The sequence below is a fragment of the Callorhinus ursinus genome, unplaced genomic scaffold, assembly GCF_003265705.2.
Source record: "Callorhinus ursinus isolate GAN/ISIS: 27379988/994484 unplaced genomic scaffold, GSC_fseal_2.0 scaffold52, whole genome shotgun sequence".
Classification (NCBI taxonomy): domain Eukaryota; kingdom Metazoa; phylum Chordata; class Mammalia; order Carnivora; family Otariidae; genus Callorhinus; species Callorhinus ursinus.
This window is the reverse complement of record NW_027397114.1, coordinates 4,352,215-4,372,111: the sequence shown is the minus strand read 5'-3', so window position 1 is coordinate 4,372,111 and position 19,897 is coordinate 4,352,215. Positions and strand designations below refer to the sequence as shown.

The window sequence follows — 19,897 nt, the reverse complement described above, 5'->3', positions numbered from 1 at the left end:
AACTCAACAACTCTCTTCTAGAATTATTTATTGAAATTAAAACCATCATCAGGAAGCCTAATGTCATACTGTACCAGTAGAACCTAGAAATGGCTTAGTTAACAAAACCCAAAATTAAAATGTCATTAACTCAAACTACATGAATCAGTATCCAATATTTCACCTCTATTACATTCACCGATATTACCTGCTTTAGTCTTTGCTTGATTTTGCAAGGTAGCTTGATACTGAGCATATGCGGCTAGTTTAGCAACTAAAGGTTGTTTCTGAAGAACTTTTGCTTTCTTTGTTGGAGGCTTACCCTAAAACAAGAAGAGTTAAGTAAATAGGATTCTTTTTCATCCACCCCCCTCCACCGAAAAAATTAACCTGACTGCATACTACCCATTCTGCTTAAGTAACATCAAGGGTTTAGAAAATTATTAAAGCAGAGAAAACAGACAAGGACTTTTAATGTGAGAAATGGTTTTGGAGTCCTGCTACAGTGTAGATGTCTAACATGGGTAGCAGGGCTGGCGCAGACTAAAACAGCAATATGCAAATTAATGTTAATAAAAAATTATATCCCATAATGTTAAAATATAGGCTGTGGTGGATACTTGATTCCTTCTTATACTAGATAAAACCAGTGGTTATTCACTCATGCAGGTTGCCAAGCATTGCTATTTTTATGGTAAGAGAAGATAATTTAATGTTTAAAGAGCAAGTGACTGAGGTTTATACCTTTAGTGCTAACGCAAAAGATCAATGACAAAATGATCATGGGCCAAATTCACAGTGTGACAAACTGCCATCCATTTGGGTACAGACCACTGCTCAGGATCTTACGTACTGTCTATCTGAAATATAGAAATACATCTAAGTGATGTATTTCCTTAATTTGGGGAATTTATATAATCCTTTCAGTGCTATGTAATGATCACAATAAGTTAAAAGGAGAGTAAGAAAAATGTGATCAAATATATTACAGAAGTCACTTAAATCCCTTAAAAACATTGTTTATATGCTACAATGGTAACAACTTAGTCAAATGATCAAATCTCCATTTTGTAGGCACTGATGTACATTTAAAGAAAGACGAATTTCTTTTTATACCATGAACGTTTTCAAAAAGGTTAGTTGGATTAACCAAACACATTTGTTCAAGGTATCAAATAGGTTGCAATCAAAAGTACAAAGCAAAGATGATGGAGAGATAATACCAAAGGGTAAACCATTTCCCCCCAAATATTGAATGATTCTACCTTGATGTTAACTCAAAAGAAAACAAGGGGGAAAAATGGCTTCAGTTTCTGTATATAACGAGGTGTTTATTATATTTATACTTACTCAGAAAAAGAGTATATATTTTTCTTTCACTTATACAGTTTGGAGAGTATGCCTTGTCTGTTTATAATAGCTGTTCAATTTTATAGACGGAGCAAACTCTGGGGACCATGTATTAAAAAAAAAAAGGGTATAAAGTGGTAACTGGCCAACTGGGTAGAAGTGGAGTGCAGTGAATCACGATCAATTGACAGATAAACAGTGAAAGCCATAGAAATAGCAGACATAAAGAACAAGAAGGTTTCTGTACCGTTACCTGAAGTCTGGCCAAAATGCTGGCCTTCTTGGAGTTTGACGAATAGCTTCGTGAACATGAAACGCTACAGAAACGCTTTGTTTTGGAGTAAAAAGCATCTCGCACACCAACCATCCCACACATTTCGCAGGTAGCTAATTAAGAAAACAAAACAGTGGTGTCATGATCACAAAATAAAACCCATTTTTTAACTAACAGTTTTAATAATTTACTATCTAAAGGTCTGAATTTAAACATGAGACAGAAAATGTCTTCTGTTACCCAAAATGATGGAAAAGCCTCGACAACAGTTAGAGAAAAGACTGGTACGATGCCATGGCTACAGTTCCAGAAAGTCTGACCATAGCTCAAGGTCTAACAGGCTTTACAAGGGTCTAAACCCACGAGCAAATATAAAGCAGATTCCACTTACATGTCCTTAGTGCTTGCCATGTGCCAGGCATTTTCATACACACTAAGAGCTCTAACTTTCTGAATGGATTATAAACAAAAGATGAAAAGAAGTGCAACGTAACTGAGGATTAACACAAAGTGCAGCCTAGAAAGAGCCAAGTCTTGGAAAAATGCTAAGGGTAACAGATTCTTTCAAGTTCTGTTCAGAGGACAAGGAGGATGGGCTCAAAGCTTGAGGAAGGTGCTTGACTATTCCTTTTGCTAACAGAGGAAAACAAGACTCTGACTACTAAATGTGCCTCTTTTGTAAATTCGCATACTGGACAATAATCCGAAAGGCAGAATTAGAAGAGGGGTCATTGTAATGGAATATTATTCATTCACAAAAAAAGAAGGAAATCCTGCCATTTGTGACAACACAGTTCAACCCGGAGAGCATATGCTAAGTGAAATAGTGTATGGGATCATTTACATGTGGAAGCCTAAAAAAAAAAAAAAGCCAATTTCATAGAAAAGAGAATGGTGATTGCCAGAGGCTGGGGGGGAGGGTGACATGTAGGTCAAAGGGTACAAAGTTTCAGTTATAAGAAGAGTAAACTGTGAAGATCTAACATACAGCATGGTAAGTGCAATTAATAATACTGTACTGCATATTAGAAAGCTGCTGGGAGTAGATACTGTGCTCTTTTCCATGACCCTACACACGAAAGGAGAGCTAATTATGTGAAGCGATGGACAGGTTACTTATCTTGATCTTGGTAATCATTCCAGAACATACATATATATATATCTCAAATCATCACATTGTACATGTTAAATACATACAACCATATTTGTCATTTATTCCTCCAAAGAGGGGGAAAAAAAATCCAGAAAGTAACATTGCAAACAACTGCCTGAGTGGGTTCAAATCTCCATGCAAAGAGCTCACCTGGAGGTAGTTTAACCAGTACTTATAAATTTATTGAGAAATCATGGAAGAAAGATATGGTACCACAGGATTAGAGATGAAGAAAGGGTGTTTAAGGAGAGAAAAAACTGTATGGTTTCCTGTTGAAAAAATTACAGAACAGATAATTAAAAAGGTCTGTGACCATCTAGGTAAGGAAGTTGTGATCCCAAGGGAATCTTTGTCAAGAATTATACCTATCAAACTATAATTCCCATTACTAGGGTGTAAGCTCCACCAGGGTAGGGACTATTCTATATTGTTTCTCTCTGCATCTCTAGTATTTAAAATAGACCTGGGCACATATAAAGTTTCAATAAACCTTATTTCCTTTTGTGTTATTACTGAACTGTTATAACTAAACCATGGCGAGAGTATAGAGTAGACCCTTGAACAACAAGGGTTTGAACTGTATGGGTCCATCTATATGGATTTTTTTCAATAAATATGATATGGTACTATAAACGTATCTTCTCTTTTCTTAGGATCGTCCTAAAAATATTTTTTCTCTAGCTTACTTTAATGCAAAAATACATTATATAATATAAAAAACATACACAATATGTGTTAACTGTTAATGTTATCAGTAAGGCTTCTGGTCAACAGTAGGCTATTAGTAATTAACTTTTTGGGGAGTCAAAAGTTACACATGACTGTGTGGGGGATTAGCACTCCTAACCTGTGTTGTTCGAGGGTTGACTGTGTATTAATAGAAGCTGATTTTTTTTTTTCCAAGGAGTTAACACATTTGATAGAATCTCTCATGTGGCTTTGTCAATGATTGAGAAATTTAAGGTGAAGTAGAAGTTTTAACTGACTGGATGACCACACCTAGTGGGTCCTGATAAATGACAGGAAGTTTTGTTTTTTTTTTTAAGATTTTTAAAGTAATCTCTACACCCAGTGTGGACCTTGAACCTACAACCCCAAGATCAAGAGTTGCATGCTCTACCGACTGAGCCAGCCAGGTACCCCCAATTTTTTAACTTTATTTTTCAGTAATCTCTACACTCAATGTGGGGCTCAAACTCATGGCCCTGAGATCAAGAGTCACGTGTTCTTCCAAATGAGCCAGCTAGGCGCCCCAGTGATGGGGAGTTTTTTGATACGGCCTGTAGGACTCTGTACCAGGCCCTGTGCTATTCAACTTTTTAATCAAAGGACTAGAATATGACCTACAGGGCATTATCATCAAATCTGCAAATGGCATAAAACTAGAATATTATGCAACACAACCTTCACATTAAATGACAAAATTAGAAATAAAAAAATTTTTTTAAAAGATTTTATTTATTTATTTGATAGAGACACAGCGAGAGAAGGAACACAAGCAGGGGGAGTGGGAGAGAGAGGTCTCCCACGGAGCAGGGAGCCCAATGCTGAGCTCGATCCCAGGACCCTGGGATCATGACCTGAGCCGGAGGCAGACGCTTAACGACTGAGCCACCCAGGTGCCCCAGAAATAAAAAATTTCTAAGACCAAAACTTAGTAAGAAAAAGGTTATGTGAATTTATTCATTTATTTATTTGGGGGGTGGGGGAGGGGAGAGGGAGAGAGAATCTTAAGCAGGCTAGACTCGGGGCTCGATCTCATGACCTGAGCCGAAATGAAGAGTTAGATGCTTAAATGACTGAGCCACCCAAGCGCCCCTGGAATAATTTAAAGTCTTAAACCTTGGATTTAAAAAACCAACTGCAGGGGTGCCTGGGTGGCTCAGTTGGTTAAGCAGCTGCCTTCGACTCAGGTCACGATCCCAGGGTCCTGGGATTGAGCCCCATGGTGGGCTCCCTGCTCAGTGGGGTGTCTGCTTCTCCTTCTCCCTCTGCTCCTCCTCCTTCCCCTGACTCGTACGTGTGCTCTCTTTCTCAAATAAATAAGTAAATAAAATCTTAAACAAACAAACAAAAAACTGCAGCTGGAAAGGGGCTAGAACTTGGCAAGTCTCAAAAGGAAAGCCCCCAGAAGCTTTTGTCTCCAAATCCAGAGCTTGTCCTTTGGGGACTGAGGGAGGGCCCAATTCTTTTTTTTTTTTTTTTAAAGATTTTATTTATTTGACAGAGAGATAGAGAGAGCACAAGTAGGCAGAGTGGCAGGCAGAGGGAGAGGGAGAAGCGGACTCCCCCCTTGAGCAGGGAGCCCAATGCAGGACTAGATCCCAGGACCCTGGGATCATGACCTGAACCGAAGGCAGACGCTTAACTGACTGAGCCACCCACGCGCCCAGGGAGGGCCCAATTCTTACCAGTATCCTGCCACACTCAGAGACAGGTCTCCCAGGACCAGCACAGTATGTAGCTCAACCAACGTCCAAAGGGGAAACCTCTGCTGCTGTACTTGCTGTCCATCATCCTGATGGCCAGGCCTGGGGATCAGCTCCAGTTTTTTGCCCTTAGACCCATGGCCAGGCCTCCAAACCTGGCTTTTGGCTGCTGAGGTTCTATGACAGTTATTCCAGCACAGATCACTGCTACTCTGCTTCCCTTTATCGAGAGAGCCATTAAGAGAAATGTGAAGCAGATTTCATCAATTAGGCCCACCTACAGCCCCAACCTGGGAGTAAGCTTGAAATCACTCCTGGGTCCTCTTCAGGCCCTGAATCATTTTTCAACTGTTAAAATCAGAAGGGGATCCTGGCGGACTCACTTCTGAATCTAAGTGGTATCAAACAAGGCTGGATCCTATTCACATTCAGTGTTCTCAAGCATCTCTGGTGTATGTAGCCCCAGCCGGGGCTTCTGGGGATACTTCCTGTCACCCTTGGCTTCAGGCCACCCTGCCTAGCAGGTAACCACATCCCAACTGTACAGACAGAAAAACAGGCTCCGTGGGTCAGAAGGCTGCTCAGGGCCAAAAATTTAACTCCAAATCTGCCTGTTCCACCTTTTTTCCCCTGTGCCCTAGTCTTTGTGATGTCCTTGGAAATGACCTTGTCTGGCTCCCAAGTGAAGTGGGAGTGTGTCCTTCAGCTTTTGCCAATAGGAAGCCTCTTTGCTGACAGCAAGTAACCAGAAGCCAGGACCCTGTGGGAGGCCCTCAGTGAGCACTGACTGATTTAAAACTATGTTCTCAGACACTGCAGTCCCCCAGATGGTTGTATTTCCAAATCTTTCATCTCTAAGCGATGTTTCTTGTGGTTAGTCACCCATGTGCCTGCCACAGCTGAATGGCTCAGCGTTACTCCTTCGAAGTCCTACCTGCCAACCTCTGCTACGACAGTTCCCTTCTGCCACAGGCTTCTCCCACACCTTCCACCTTTGTCCTTCAAAGCCAGCTCAAAGGCTGCCTGCCCTGTGAAGCCCTCTCTGGTTGGACCCAGGGAGAATTCATCACCTGCCCTTCCTGCTCCCATAGCCCTTGCTTGTGCTGTTCCTAAAAGTATATTCAAATCAGCCTCATATATTAAAAAACAAAATTGGGGTGCCTGGCTGGCTCAGTTGGTGGAGCATGTGACTCTTGATCTTGGGGTTCTAAATTCAAGCCCCAAGCTGGGAGGAGAGATTTCTTAAAAATCTTAAAAAAAAAAAAAAAAAAAAAAGTCAACTGCCAATGCACGAAACTGGTTTAATTGGTTTACTGGTAAAGCTGTAGAAAAGATTAAAGAATTTCAGCTATATGCAAAATCAGTATTATTTTCAAAAAAGCTAAAGCAACTGTGTGGCATGAGTGGAAACACAGTGTCCTGAAAAAAGGAGATGAAGGCGGAATTACCTTCTGCCCTAATCACACAGGTGACCAACCACCAGCCTGAGGTGCGTTCCAGGAGATGGGACTTTCTTTTTTTTTTTTTTTTTTTTTTAAAAATTTTTTTTTTTTTTTTGAGAGAGCGAGAATGAGAGAGAGAGAGAGCATACAAGAGGGGGGAGGGTCAGAGGGAGAAGCAGACTCCCTGCTGAGCAGGGAGCCCGATGTGGGACTCGATCCCGGGACTCCAGGATCATGACCTGAGCCGAAGGCAGTCGCTTAACCAACTGAGCCACCCAGGCGCCCGGGACTTTCAATCCTAAAAACAGGACAGTCTCGGGCAAGTCAGGACAAGCTGTCACCTTACTACCACGTAATCCAAAGTATGCCCGGAAGACGGTGAGCAGGATATATTCAGGAATTAAAATCACTGTGATACTACAAGAAATGACCGAAGCAACTAGAGTTACTCAGAGTGTTCTAGTGTGAAGGGAGATCATTGTAACAAGGATTAGAATTATTCTGGGTACCTTTAAAAGACAAAATTAAGACCCAAAGACAAAATTTAGAGCACGGGTAATTTTGGTCCAATATAAAGGATATTCTGGTAATTACAGATACGTTATCACTGGAAGCGTTAAAACAGAAAACTTCCCATGAGGAATTTTTGTAGAGGATAGAGACTTTACCCTGCAAGTACCTGTCAACTCTACAAGCCCGCGATCCTACACACTCAGTTACACAGGGATTTACTATCTAATGACTGAATTTATGTCCAACATTATGTTTCTCAATAGCCTTTTGTTTTTATTTTGTTCTACTTGCCCTCCGCCAGAATACAGCAGGTAGGCAAGATAAAGAGATCAAACAGAAATCTAATGGTCTTATCTACAACTCTTAAGTTTTGGACTGCCTTTCTTTATTCCTTGAAAAATTCTAAGGAAGGGAAATGACAGAAGAAATGGAACTAAAACATAACCTCCAACATGAAGCTGAATAACAGCAGAAGGCTGTAAACACTCACCCATGCCAGATTTACCATCTGGGTATGTGTACACTTGTCCATTGTTTTTGATAATTGGGAGGTTAGAAGGTAAAGGAGCAACCTCTTCTTCACTCTCCTCAGAGCTGGAGCTGCTACTCGTGTCCTCACTGCAGCTATCATAACCGTCAAACATCCCGAATGAGTCTCTTCTTTTCCTTTCGGAGCGTGAAGAACGTTCAGTCTTAAAAGTAGAAGAAATCAATAATACATGACACAGCACAGATACACCCCCCACCCAAAGGAACTTAGTTCCAATTATGGTAAGTGGTATCTGAAAAATGAAGATCTAGCCCTCAGAAATGATAATTTTATTCTGTAATGGAATGTTTGTTTCAAAACAGAAGCTTTCCTTTCTACAAGGTGCAAATTTATTAGCTACCATGTTAGCTAATAAGAATGTCAACGGTGACAGCAAGAACGCTGAGTGGGATCAGAAGATCACCACGTAATTTAAGCTTTGCCATAAACTAGGTGGGTTACTTCTCTATTAAAAGGAAATTAGATAATTTTTTTTAAATTGTGGTGAAATATACGTAATAAACATGATTTCTCAATTTGCCTTTCAGTTCTGAAACTGCAGATTTCTACAATAATTTAGAGCATCCAGGAAATATACAGACGCTTTTAAAAATCACTGCTAAGAGTTCTGGAGAGATTAACTGGGGATTTTAATTTTAGAAATAATTTAGATATTAACTATTTAAAAATGACAGAAGATAACATTTGTACATAGGTAGCCCTATCTCATTTTTTTCCTTAGCATAAACAATGGTTAAAAAAACTCCAAGTATCTCAAGCTAAAAACATTATTTTCTTTTCAAAGGAAAAGCACAAAGACACTATTATCATCTTCAGTGAATGCCACACATTTGCTCCTCCAAAAAGATATGCCCTCTCTCAAAGCCCCCCAAACCCCCCAAAAATAATATTGCCAACTCCAACCTTTCCTGAAATACACTGCAAAACGTCAAGTTTAGTGAGGAGAAAGCAAAAAGAAAATAGGAAAATAAAGAGAAAAAAAATCTTCAGGAAAAAATATAAGGAAACAAAAGCAACATAGGGAGCAAAAAAAACTTCAAAAAAATTTGATATAAACAAACACAGTGAGTTACAACTGGAGTGAAAAGTATCAACCAAAGAATCTTAGTTTGGCACCTATCCTTATTCTTTTGCTTCAGTTAGTATCTTTTGGTATCATTTTATACTTTACGCACAATTTCTTTCCTGGCTAGTTAACTTCCTACCCTGACCAACAACAAAGCTGAAATCTGTCATCTAAGGCCTGACAGAATAAAACCAAGCAAGTGCATCTCTTAGTTTGAGAGACTATCATTTTCAGGTGTGCAGGTATGGAACATTGTACTAAAATGCGAAACTGATTTTCACATGTATCAGGTGTAACTATGAAAGTGACAAAATCAGTTTCTTTTAATCCACACAATGGAAATATTTTATACCCAAATGAATACTCTCTTTTAAGAAGGCCCCTTAGGAGGTTCTACGCCTACCACAATGCGCCTGCTACAATGTGGTTGCTACAGCCTCCAACTTCTTACAGTATTCTTCTTTTAGATCCAATTTTAAAAAGAAAACCGCATCGTGTGTGGTTACTTTGTAATTATTGTTTCCCTCAATAGTTTTCCCTAGCTTGATTACCCATCTTATTTAACAGATCTGGTTCTGAATAACTTGCAGGTATTTAAATTCAAAGAATCAAAATCCGCTACCACCAGATTTCAAAAGAAGAAGATTCTGAAGGCAATGCCAAAAGAAAGTCTAGCAACATTTTGAACTGATAAGGTGATAAAGAATGGGATAGTCCTTGTTTGAGGGAAGGGTGGTGCTAACAGCACAGAATTCGGACAGCCCTAGGTTTGAGTCTCAGCTTTGCCATTCATTAGCTATGAACTTAGCTGTGAAACAAGTTATGAGCTGCTTCTCTTATTCATTCAACATTCAACAACTATTTATCAATTTTTCAACAAATTTATCAATTTATCAATATTTGTGTGTCTCACAGTAGCAGAGGCTAAAGATAGAGCAGGGTACAGAGCAGACAAAATTCATGCTTCTCACAAACGTTACCAGACTACTGGCAAGAGGAATCCAAGCAAGGCCACGGGAAGGCAGGGTCAAACTGAGGCAGGAGTAGTCAGCTAAGACTCAGGGGTGAGGAAAGGCTTTGGTGAGATAAGACCCCGACGCCAGAAAGGGCAGCCAATTGAATATCTGGTCCTGGAATGTTCTAGGCAAAGCAGAGAACAAGACAAAGGCTTTCAGCCTGGAATATAATATACTTGGCAAACTCAAAGGCCAGCGTGGCTGGTGCCCAGTGTGAGAGGTGTACGAGATGGGGTCGGAGGAGGGTATAGAGGCCACATCACGAGGACCCTTCAAGGCCAAGGTAAAGAAGTGATACATTCTTTTTTCCTCAGGGCAATGGAAAGACATTATGAAATATTTATCACGGTGTCTGGAATGCACACTTAATAAACACTGGCTGGAACTTTAAGTTCTAGTAGATTCATACAGCCCACGTCCATGCAGAGATGATCTTTTATACCCATAGTTTTCATATAAGCTCGTTCACTTTACAGCCTGCTTGGTTAGCAGCTAATGCATATTTATTGACCCTTAAATGTCAGTGCAGAATCTTATTTGGACTCAACTTATCCGCGAATATAACCCTGCAATTTCAGGGGATCAATGAGAACAAACATCCTGGTTTCAACATTACAAGGCTTTTTAACATTAAAAAAATAAAAGTATTATGGTCAAATATATTTGGAAAATTTTCCTTATTTCAAGGCCTCTTTAAACCTTCAATATACTTATGAACATTATGATAATTTAAGAGGGATATATAGCATGCAGTATTTTCCAAAGCATCTTCAAAGACTAATGATCTAGAGAAATGCTAACCTTTTCCATGGTTCCAGCACACAGAAAATGATCATCTATACAACGCAAGGGTTATAAGCCCCTGAATGCACTCAGTCTGAGGCCTCTGACTATCCCAAGTATTGCAGGGATGAATTATCTTGACAAATCCAAGACACACTAGCTGGGAAGCTATATTCTACTTGAGAAATGGTGTTCCGTCAGTATTTTTTTCTTAGATTATGACAGAATACTAATGAACTATACATATGAGCTGTAATCAACTTATTCTATGTTAAACTTAGCATTTGCTGCAGGGGAACTTAATTGGAAACCCCTGCATCAGACGAAAATCCCTAAGGGGGCTGCAACTTCAATGAAAGGGTAGGTGGGAAAAAAAAATGTGACTACATGCAAAAGAGGACCTACAAGTGAGCCTTTCCTGCCCATGCTCTGGGTGGAGAGGTTACTCTGGGATTTTTGTTTTTTCAAGATTTTTTTTTTTTTAAAGATTTTATTTATTTATTTGAGAGAGAGAGAATGAGAGAGAGCACATGAGAGGGAAGAGGGTCAGAGGGAGAAGCAGACTCCCTGCTGAGCAGGGAGCCTGATGTGGGACTCGATCCCGGGACTCCAGGATCATGACCTGAGCCGAAGGCAGTCGCTTAACCAACTGAGCCACCCAGGCGCCCCTGTTTTTTTAAGATTTTATTTATTTAGGGGTGCCTGGGTGGCTCAGTTGTTTAAGCGTCTGCCTTCAGCTCAGGTCATGATCCCAGAGTCCTGGGATCGAGCTCAGCGGGAAGCCTGCTTCTCCACTCTCCCACGCCCCCTGCTTGTGTTCCCTCTCTCATGGTCTCTGTCAAATAAATAAATAAAATCTAAAAAAAAAAAAAAAAAATTTTTATTTATTTATTTGACAGAGAGAGAGCACAAGCAGGGGGAGGGCAGGCAGAGGGAGAAGCAGGCTCTCCATGGAGCAGGGAGCCTAATGCGGGGCTCAATCCCAGGACCCTGGGATCACGACCTGAGCCGAAGGCAGATGCCCAACCGACTGAGCCACCGAAGTGCCTTTTTTTTTTTTTTTAAGATTTTATTTATTTTTATTTGACAGAGAGAGAGAGAGAGAGCACAAGCAGGGGGTGCAGCAGGCAGAGGGAGAGGGAGAAGCAGACTCCTGCCTGAGCAGGGAGCCAGATGTGGGGCTCGATCCCAGAGCCCTGGGATCATGACCTGAGCTGAAGGCAGATGCTTAACTGACTGAGCCACCCAGGCGCCCCCACGAACTGTTTAAGAAGAAATAAAAAGGGGCACTTGGGTGGCTTACTCTTGATCTCATGGTTGTGGGACTGAGACCTGCACTGGGTTCCTTGCTCAGCAGGGAGTCTGCTTGAGATTCTCCTCTCCCTCTGTGCCACCCTCTTTCCTGCACACAATGTGTATGCATGTTCTTCTCTCTCTGACATAAATCTTAAAAAAAGAAAAATGTTATTAAAAAATGAACAAAGGAATAAAAAGCAATCAGGCAGACCTGACAAGAACCAAATGTAACTTCTGTAAATGAAAAATGTAACCTGTGGGGCACCTGGGAGGCTTCGATGGTTAAGCGTCTGCCTTTGGCTCAGGTCATGATCCCAGGGTCCTGGGATCAAGCCCCATGTCAGGCTCCTTTTGGAGCCTGCTTCTCCCCCTCACTCTGCCTGTGATACCTACCACCTATCACCCATTCCATTCCTATTTACCTAAAATGAAAAGATATATCCACACAAAGATGTGTGCGTGCGTGCGTGTGTGTGTGTGTATGTGTACACATACATGAATGGTCGTACTAGCTCAAAAATAGAAACAACCCAAATATTAACAGGTGAATGAACAAATTATGCTCTGCCTACTTGTGTCCTCTATCTTTGTCAAATAAATAAATAAAATCTTAAAAATATATATAACTGCTGTAATGAAAAAAACACCCACCACCAAAACACCTCAATGGATGGGCTGAATTGCAGATCAGACATGGCTAAAAAAGAAATGGGGAAATGGAAGATAAACATTAAGAAAATACCCAAAACACTGCAAAGAACAGAAACATAGAAAAAAAGTTAAAAGAGCATAACATGCAAAGATCTAATAAATGTCTAATATGAATTCTCAAAGGAGAGAATATGGAAATGCTGAATGAGAGACTGGCTAAGAATTCTACAAAAACATTGAAAACAAATTCAGACAGGACTACCACATATATTAAACACAAGAAAAAGAAAACCACATTTAAACAGACCATAGTACCAGTGCAAAACACTAGCGAGAAGATTTAAAAAGGGACCAATCACACAGTGAATCTCACTCATCAAAAAGTCCAACCTCAGGCTCATTCAGTCCAATCAGTGGCTTAGTGACAGGTAAGGATCACCAATCATATAAAAAAGGCCTCTGAGGGGCACGTGGGTGGCTCAATTGGTTGGGCTCTCTCGTGGGCTCTCTCACTCACTCTTATCTCTCAAATGAATAAATAAAATCTTAAACAAAAAAAAAAAAAGAAAGGCCTCTGAGAATGTGAAAGACCAAAACAAATCTTCAGGAAAAAAAAATCTACAAGGAAACAGAAGCAATGTAGGGAGAAAAAACAAAAAAACCTTCAGAAACGAAATTAATGGGGCACCTGGGTGGCTCAGTTGGTTAAATGTCTGCCTTTGGCTCAGGTCACTATCCTGAGGTCCTGGGATTGAGCCCTCCATCGGGCTCCCTGCTCCATGGGGAGTCAGCTTCGCCCTCTGCCCCTCCCCCCTGCTCATGTGCTCTCTCATAAATAAAACAAAAATCTTTTAAGAAAAATATGAAATTAATTCTTCAGGGACGTAAGAATAGGTAGGATACCATCAGGGAACAAGTTCTTGAAATTTAAAAACAGAAGAGGCAACATAATCTCGATGTTGTACATCTGAAACCAATGTAACAATGTGTCAACTACATCCGAATAAAAAAATTAAAAAGAAAAAAGACAAAAAGAAAAAAGGTTAATTGAGTGGAAAAAAGATAGTCTTTTCAACAAAAGGTGCTGGATCAAATACATTACCAAATTAAAAAAAAAACAGAAGAAAACCCAGTTCTGATCTATACTTCACCTCATCTACAAAAATTAACTCAAAATGGATCACAGACCTAAACGTAAGAACTCAAACTATAAAACTTCTAGAAAAAAAAATAGGAGAAAATCTTCATGACCTTAGGTAGGCATAAAATTTTTGGATAGGACATCAGAAATATGATCCATAAATGAAAAATACTAAGTTGGATTTATCAAAATTAAAAACTGGTCCTTGGAAGGCACTATTAAGAGAATAAGACAAGACAGACTGGAGAACAATATTTGCAAATCACGTATCTGATAAAGGATCGGTATCTAGGACATACCAAAACTCAATAACTGGGACAGTCCAATTAAAAAACAGGCACAATATCTCAACAAACAATTCAGAGATATACGGATGGCAAATAAGGACATGAAAAGATGCTCAACAGCACTGGTCATTAGGAAAATGCAAACTAAAACCATGAGACACTCATACATCTATTAGATTGCCCCAAATTAAAAAAAAAAAACCAAAAACCAAAAACACCAACCCTCTACAGTCTATGTAGCAAATGGAACTCTCAAACACTGCAGATGGGAAGGTAGAAGCATTTTGTAAAAGAGACAGTTAAAATGTTAAATACATACCACCTATCACCCATTCCATTCCTATTTACCTAAAATGAAAAGATATATCCACACAAAGATGTGTGTGTGTGTACACATACCATGAATGGTCGTACTAGCTCAAAAATAGAAACAACCCAAATATTAACAGGTGAATGAACAAATTATGCCATATCCACAGTGATTCCATATTGAGGCTCAGCAATAAAAAGGAATGAGTTGATATATACAACATGGATAAGTCTCAAAATAATTACACCGAGTTTAAAAAACCAGACAAGAGCACATGCTGTATGACTCCATTTATATAAAACTTTAGAAAATGCAAACTGTTTTTGCATTTCCTTCATTTTTACTTAATGTTGTATTTCCATTCCAAGGTCCCACATTACATTTAGTTGTCATGTCCCCTAAAGCTCCTCTTGGCTATGACAATTTCCCAGGTTTTCCTGGTTTTTGATGACTTTTGAGGAGTACCTGGTCAGGTATTTTGTTGAATGATCCTCTACTGCGATTTGTCTCATAATTTCCTCAGGACCAGACTGGGGCTGTTTTTGGAAAAAAGGTCAGCAGTACTGCGAAGTACCCTTTGTATCAAATCATACAAGGAAACATAGTACTAACATAACTTACCACTGTTGGGATTGACCTTGATCACCTCTACCTGAAGCAATATTTTTCAGGTTTTTCTCTGTTACAAAATTACTCCTAGCCCCTCTCCATACTGTACTTTTCGGAAGTGACTTTGTGAAGTCCACACTTACAAAGTGGGGAGTTATGCTCCCTCTCCTTGACAGCTGTGCATCCACACAAATAATTTCGATTTCTTCCGCATAGATTTCCTCCTTTTGGGTTTATGTGAAGTTTTCTCTCAGGTTGTGTATCTCCAGTTGAAATACTACTGATGCTGTCTCTTAGGGTAGCAAATTCAGATTATGTGATTTCCACCTGCCTCCTATCGGTGATGAGAAGTTAGAAGGCATGGTCCAGGTGTGGTCTGGTTCTCTGTTGTCGTTTTACTATTCTCCCTCTTTTAATAAGCAATCTGTGGAGAGATACTTAAAGACCATGCAAATATTCTGTTCATCAAAATTTCACTCTAGATTTGGCATCCAATGAGGATCTTGCTCAATCTGAAACTAGCATTTTCCAGCCCCAGAGTTTCTTCCATATTCTCATTTGGCATTCTTCTGTAGGAAAGATCCCTCTTTTTTCTCGTATTATGGGTATCCACTCATGGATTCCTACTTTTCAATGGCTTATAATTCATTATAGTCCTTAGTTATCTGGGAACTCCAACTGTTCCAGATTTAGCCAGTGGGAGCCCCATCAAGCCGACTCGTATCATTGTGACAAGGCTCTATCATTGTTTGGGCAATTCCTTACTTTCTGGCATACCAAGATACTCCAGGATTATCTTATACTCATTTTCCTGTCCCAACCCTAGAATCAACCATTTCTTCCTAAGAGCCCCAGTTTCTTTTGGTGGGGGCTATCAGAAATAAAGATGTGGCATTCCGCATGCTCAGTGCTACTGAGGTCTCTTTCTGTCTCTGGGTCCTTCAGTAGATGGAACTGGAATACATACATGTATGTGACATGTCATATGTATACACACATGTATCTTAGAAAATCATGAGTTCACACTTTTAACTCCAATTCCAATCCATCTGTTAGGGCTTTTCCTTATCTTCCCACATCTGTATTTGGAGCTTTCTTCTTCCACAGTGAAAACCATGGCTTCCACACCAATTACACATACTCATTTGCTCAATCCTTCTATATATTTATATAGTTCCAGAAGCATTACATCCACACTGCTACAAAAACCAAACTTATGAGTCCAGAATTTCTTTGTAGTCCCATCTCCCTAAACTGAAGGTCAGAGTATTTAAGAGTTACTTGGATTATTTATTTCTCCCTCCTTCAATGTGGTTATATTATTGATTTAAACAAGCTGAGTTTGGTTTTTAGTCTTCCCTGCCATCCTTACTGAATTAATTCCATTTCTGGGGCCTATCTAAAAAACTGCCCTGCTTACAAACATAAAGAACTATATAAAAAGTTACAACTTGGAAAAATGTTGTTTCCTGCCCCTGCCTCACCATCCACCTTTGCAGGCGGGTAACCTAGTTCATCCCTCTTGTGTGTGTCTATTTTGAAAAGGTAAACAGGTATATTTATTTTCTTATTCTTCTTTCTTACAGAAAAGGCCATACACTAAATTTCTCTGTCCTTTGCTTTTATTAATTCAGAAATATATCCTGGGGGCACCTGGGTGGCTCAGTTGGTTAAGCAACTGCCTTCAGCTCAGGTCATAATCCTGGAGTCCCTGGATCGAGTCCCGCATCGGGCTCCCTGCTCAGCAGGGAGTCTGCTGCTCCCTCTGACCCTCCCCCTTCTCATGTGCTCTCTCTCTCTCTCATTCTGTCTCAAATAAATAAATAAAATCTTAAAAAAAAAGAGAAAAGAAATATATCCTGGAAGAGCGCCTGTATGGCTCTGATGGTTTCGGCTCAGGTCATGATCCCAGCCAGGGTCCTGGGATTGAGTCCCACATCGGGCTCCCTGCCCCGTGGGAGCCTGTTTCTCCCTCTGCATCTATCTCTCTGTCTCTCATGAATAAATACAAAAATAAAAAATCTTAAAAAAGAAAAAAAAAAGAGGGCGCCTGGGTGGCTGAGTTGGTTGAGCAACTGCCTTCGGCTCAGGTCATGATCCTGGAGTCCCAGGATCGAGTCCCCCATCAGGCTCCCTGCTCAGCAGGGAGTCTGCTTCTCCCTCTGACCCTCCCCCCTCTCATGCTCTATCTCATTCTCTCTCTCCAATAAATAAATAAAATCTTAAAAAAAAAGAAATATATCCTGGAAATCATTCCATTTCAGTGCACAGACATCTTCCTTCTTTTTTCAACTGTACAGTACTCCACTGTGTGTGTTTACTCAATCAATCTCCTTTGGACAGTTAGCAGTTTTCAATGCTTTGCAATTACAAATATTACTTCAACGAACAAACTTATTATACATGTGTGTATACACATACATTTAAAACTGCCTGAGGTATACTCTCAGAGTATATTCTGTGGGTTGAAGAGTGAATGTGTATGTAATTTAGTTAGGTACTACCAAATTTCCCTCCATAGAAATTTTACCATTTTGCATTTGCATGAGCAACAAGAGTATTTTTGTCAATATAATGGATGAAAAATGGTATGTTAGTGTAGTCATTTTTTTTTTTAAACTTTCTACTTGGAAAGAACTTCAAACTTCTAGGAAAGTTGGAAAACAGTACAATGAAATCCTGTGTAGTCCACTCAGATTTGCCAATTATTAACATTTTGCCTCATTTGTTTTATTCTCTCTATATAGGTATTTTGCTAAACCATCTGAGAGGAAGTTGCATACATATCTTTTTGTCCACCCCAAATTCAGTATGCATTTTCTAAAAATAAAATTGTTCTCTCATAACTACCGCATAGTTAACAGTTTCAGGAAATTTAACATTAATATGATACTTTCCCCCAATTTACCATCCATAGTCCAATGGACCCAATAATGTCCTTTATATAGCATTCTTTCGTTCAGTCCAGGATCCCATGTCATATGTCTCCTTAGTTTCCTTTAATCTGGAAGATTACTTCTGAATAATGCAGGCTCTCTCTCCACCTTTTTAATATAATGTTTCTCATTTGAGGCTCCTCATGTTTCCTCACTGGATCAAGTTATATACCCCCATAGTACTACATAAGAGGGATAACCTTCTCAGAACATTACATCCAGAGGCATAAGATGCCTATCTGGCCCTCTGTGCTGTTAATTTTAATCATTCTTTCAAGGCATTTTCCACTGTACACTTACTGTATTTCTCCTTGCAACTAATAAGCAATCTTGCAGACATATTTAAAAACATGCAAATACTGTTTTTCATTGAAATCTCGCTCCACCCCATCCCTAAAGTTAGCATCCAATAACTCCTGCCAAACCAAACATTATGATGGCTACAAAATGACTTTGTGATTCTTGTACTCTTTTACCAGTCAGCACAGAATTCTCCCATCATCCTCCTTATATATTTACCCACCTACCTACCTTTATCATCAGCATGAATTCACGCCTCTTTTTTACCCCAATGGTTTATAATCCATTACTGTCCTCAACTATTTTGGGGCTCAAATGATCCCATATCCAGCTACCTGGATTCCCTCAAACTGGCTCCTGAATCCCTCTGACATGTTCTCATCAATATTTATTAAGTATTGCCTTACTTTCTAGCGTATCAAGACATTCCAGGATCATTTTGTACCTACATTGTTCAACCATTTCTCCAAGGAGCTCTCATTCTTTTCAGTGAGGACTGGTATTAAAAACCAAGATGTGCTCAGTTTTGTTTTACACAGAGCCATTTTTGTATCTTCTTTTGTATGTCTATGTGACGTGTGTTCTTTTGCCCTTTTTTCTTTAGGGTTTTTAGTCTCTTAGATGTTTTTTTCAAAGTTCTGTGTATTTAGGAATTTACCCTTTGTAAAATATGGCAAATTTTGATTTTGCTTATAAAGTTTTCATGAAATTAAAAAATTTTTAACTGCAGTAAAATTTATCAGTATTCTTTTAAACTTGATTTTGACTCAGAAAACTTTTCCTTATGACCACTCTATAGGAAGGTTCCCCATATTTTATTTGTGCATTTTTTAATATTTAGACCTCTGATCCATTTGGAGTTTATTCTTACGCATGGTGCGAAGAAATGACCTGGTATCTTTTCCTAAGTGGCACTCTAATGGTGCCAAGACCTGTTATTCTTCCCTCTTAATGTTTTGATATTCTTGCATGTTTATTTTTCCAAATGAATTCCAGTATTAACTAGTTTAGCTCTATACCAAAAATTGTTGGTATTATTAGGATCTCATTACATTTATTAACTCAGGAAGAAAGTGACATCAGGAGGTTGAGAGTTCCTAACCAAAAAACAAGGGATGTTTTTCCAATTGTTTAGTTATACCTTGTGTCTTTAAGAAATGTTTTAGTTTGCTTTATGTAGATTTTTGTTAAAATCAAATTCTTAGGAATTTAAATATCTTACTTTTTGTTGCTTTGTAATGCAATTTTCCCTCTTGTTATATTGTATAATTGGTTACTGAATACATGAAGATTTATTTTATATCCTTCAGTTTTGCTAAATTACTTTGAAATAGTTTTGTCATTGGTTTTCTGGGGCTTTCCAGATAACTATCCTGTCATCTGCAAACAAACTTTTCTTTCTTTTCCCATTACTACGCCAATTGTTCTCTCTTTCCTGTCTGTTGTTCTTTATATTTGCAGTACAATGTTATATACCAGAGACAATAAACATCCTCATTTTGTTTATGATTTCAGTGTCTATCGTAAGATGCTGGCCTTAGGATTTAGGTGTATGTATGCATGTATGCCTATCTGTATTTATGAAAGTCATGTTAAGGATCTATCAATTACTGTTTTTTTAAAACTTTAAAGTTAGGAAGAGGTGCTGAATTTTGCCACAGACTTTTTCAGCATCTATAAAGAGAATATGATTTTTCTCCTTAGACCCATTAATATGGTGAACTGTATCAAAAGAGTTCCAAATACTGAATCATCTTTATATTCCTACTATAAACCTCACTTCATCATGATGTATTTTCTTAATGTAGTGTG

General features: G+C 39.2%; 1 protein-coding gene across 12 annotated transcripts in view; it reads right to left on the bottom strand.

The window, feature by feature from the left end:
- The window catches only part of MBTD1 (mbt domain containing 1), a 66,141-nt gene that overhangs the window by 33,710 nt on the left and 12,534 nt on the right, over window positions 1-19,897 (bottom strand). For 6 of the 12 annotated variants that reach the window (XR_012375523.1, XM_073883712.1, XM_073883713.1 and 3 more), the window contains 3 exons: window positions 7,631-7,832; window positions 1,577-1,716; window positions 188-302 (listed from right to left, as the gene is read on the bottom strand). Coding sequence is in view for 9 of the 12 variants with exons in the window: in XM_073883712.1 (XP_073739813.1) it covers window positions 188-302; window positions 1,577-1,716; window positions 7,631-7,784 (409 nt within the window). In the remaining 3 variants the exon portion in view is untranslated. The other 6 variants (XM_073883715.1, XM_073883716.1, XM_025859440.2 and 3 more) reach the window with 3 other exon arrangements.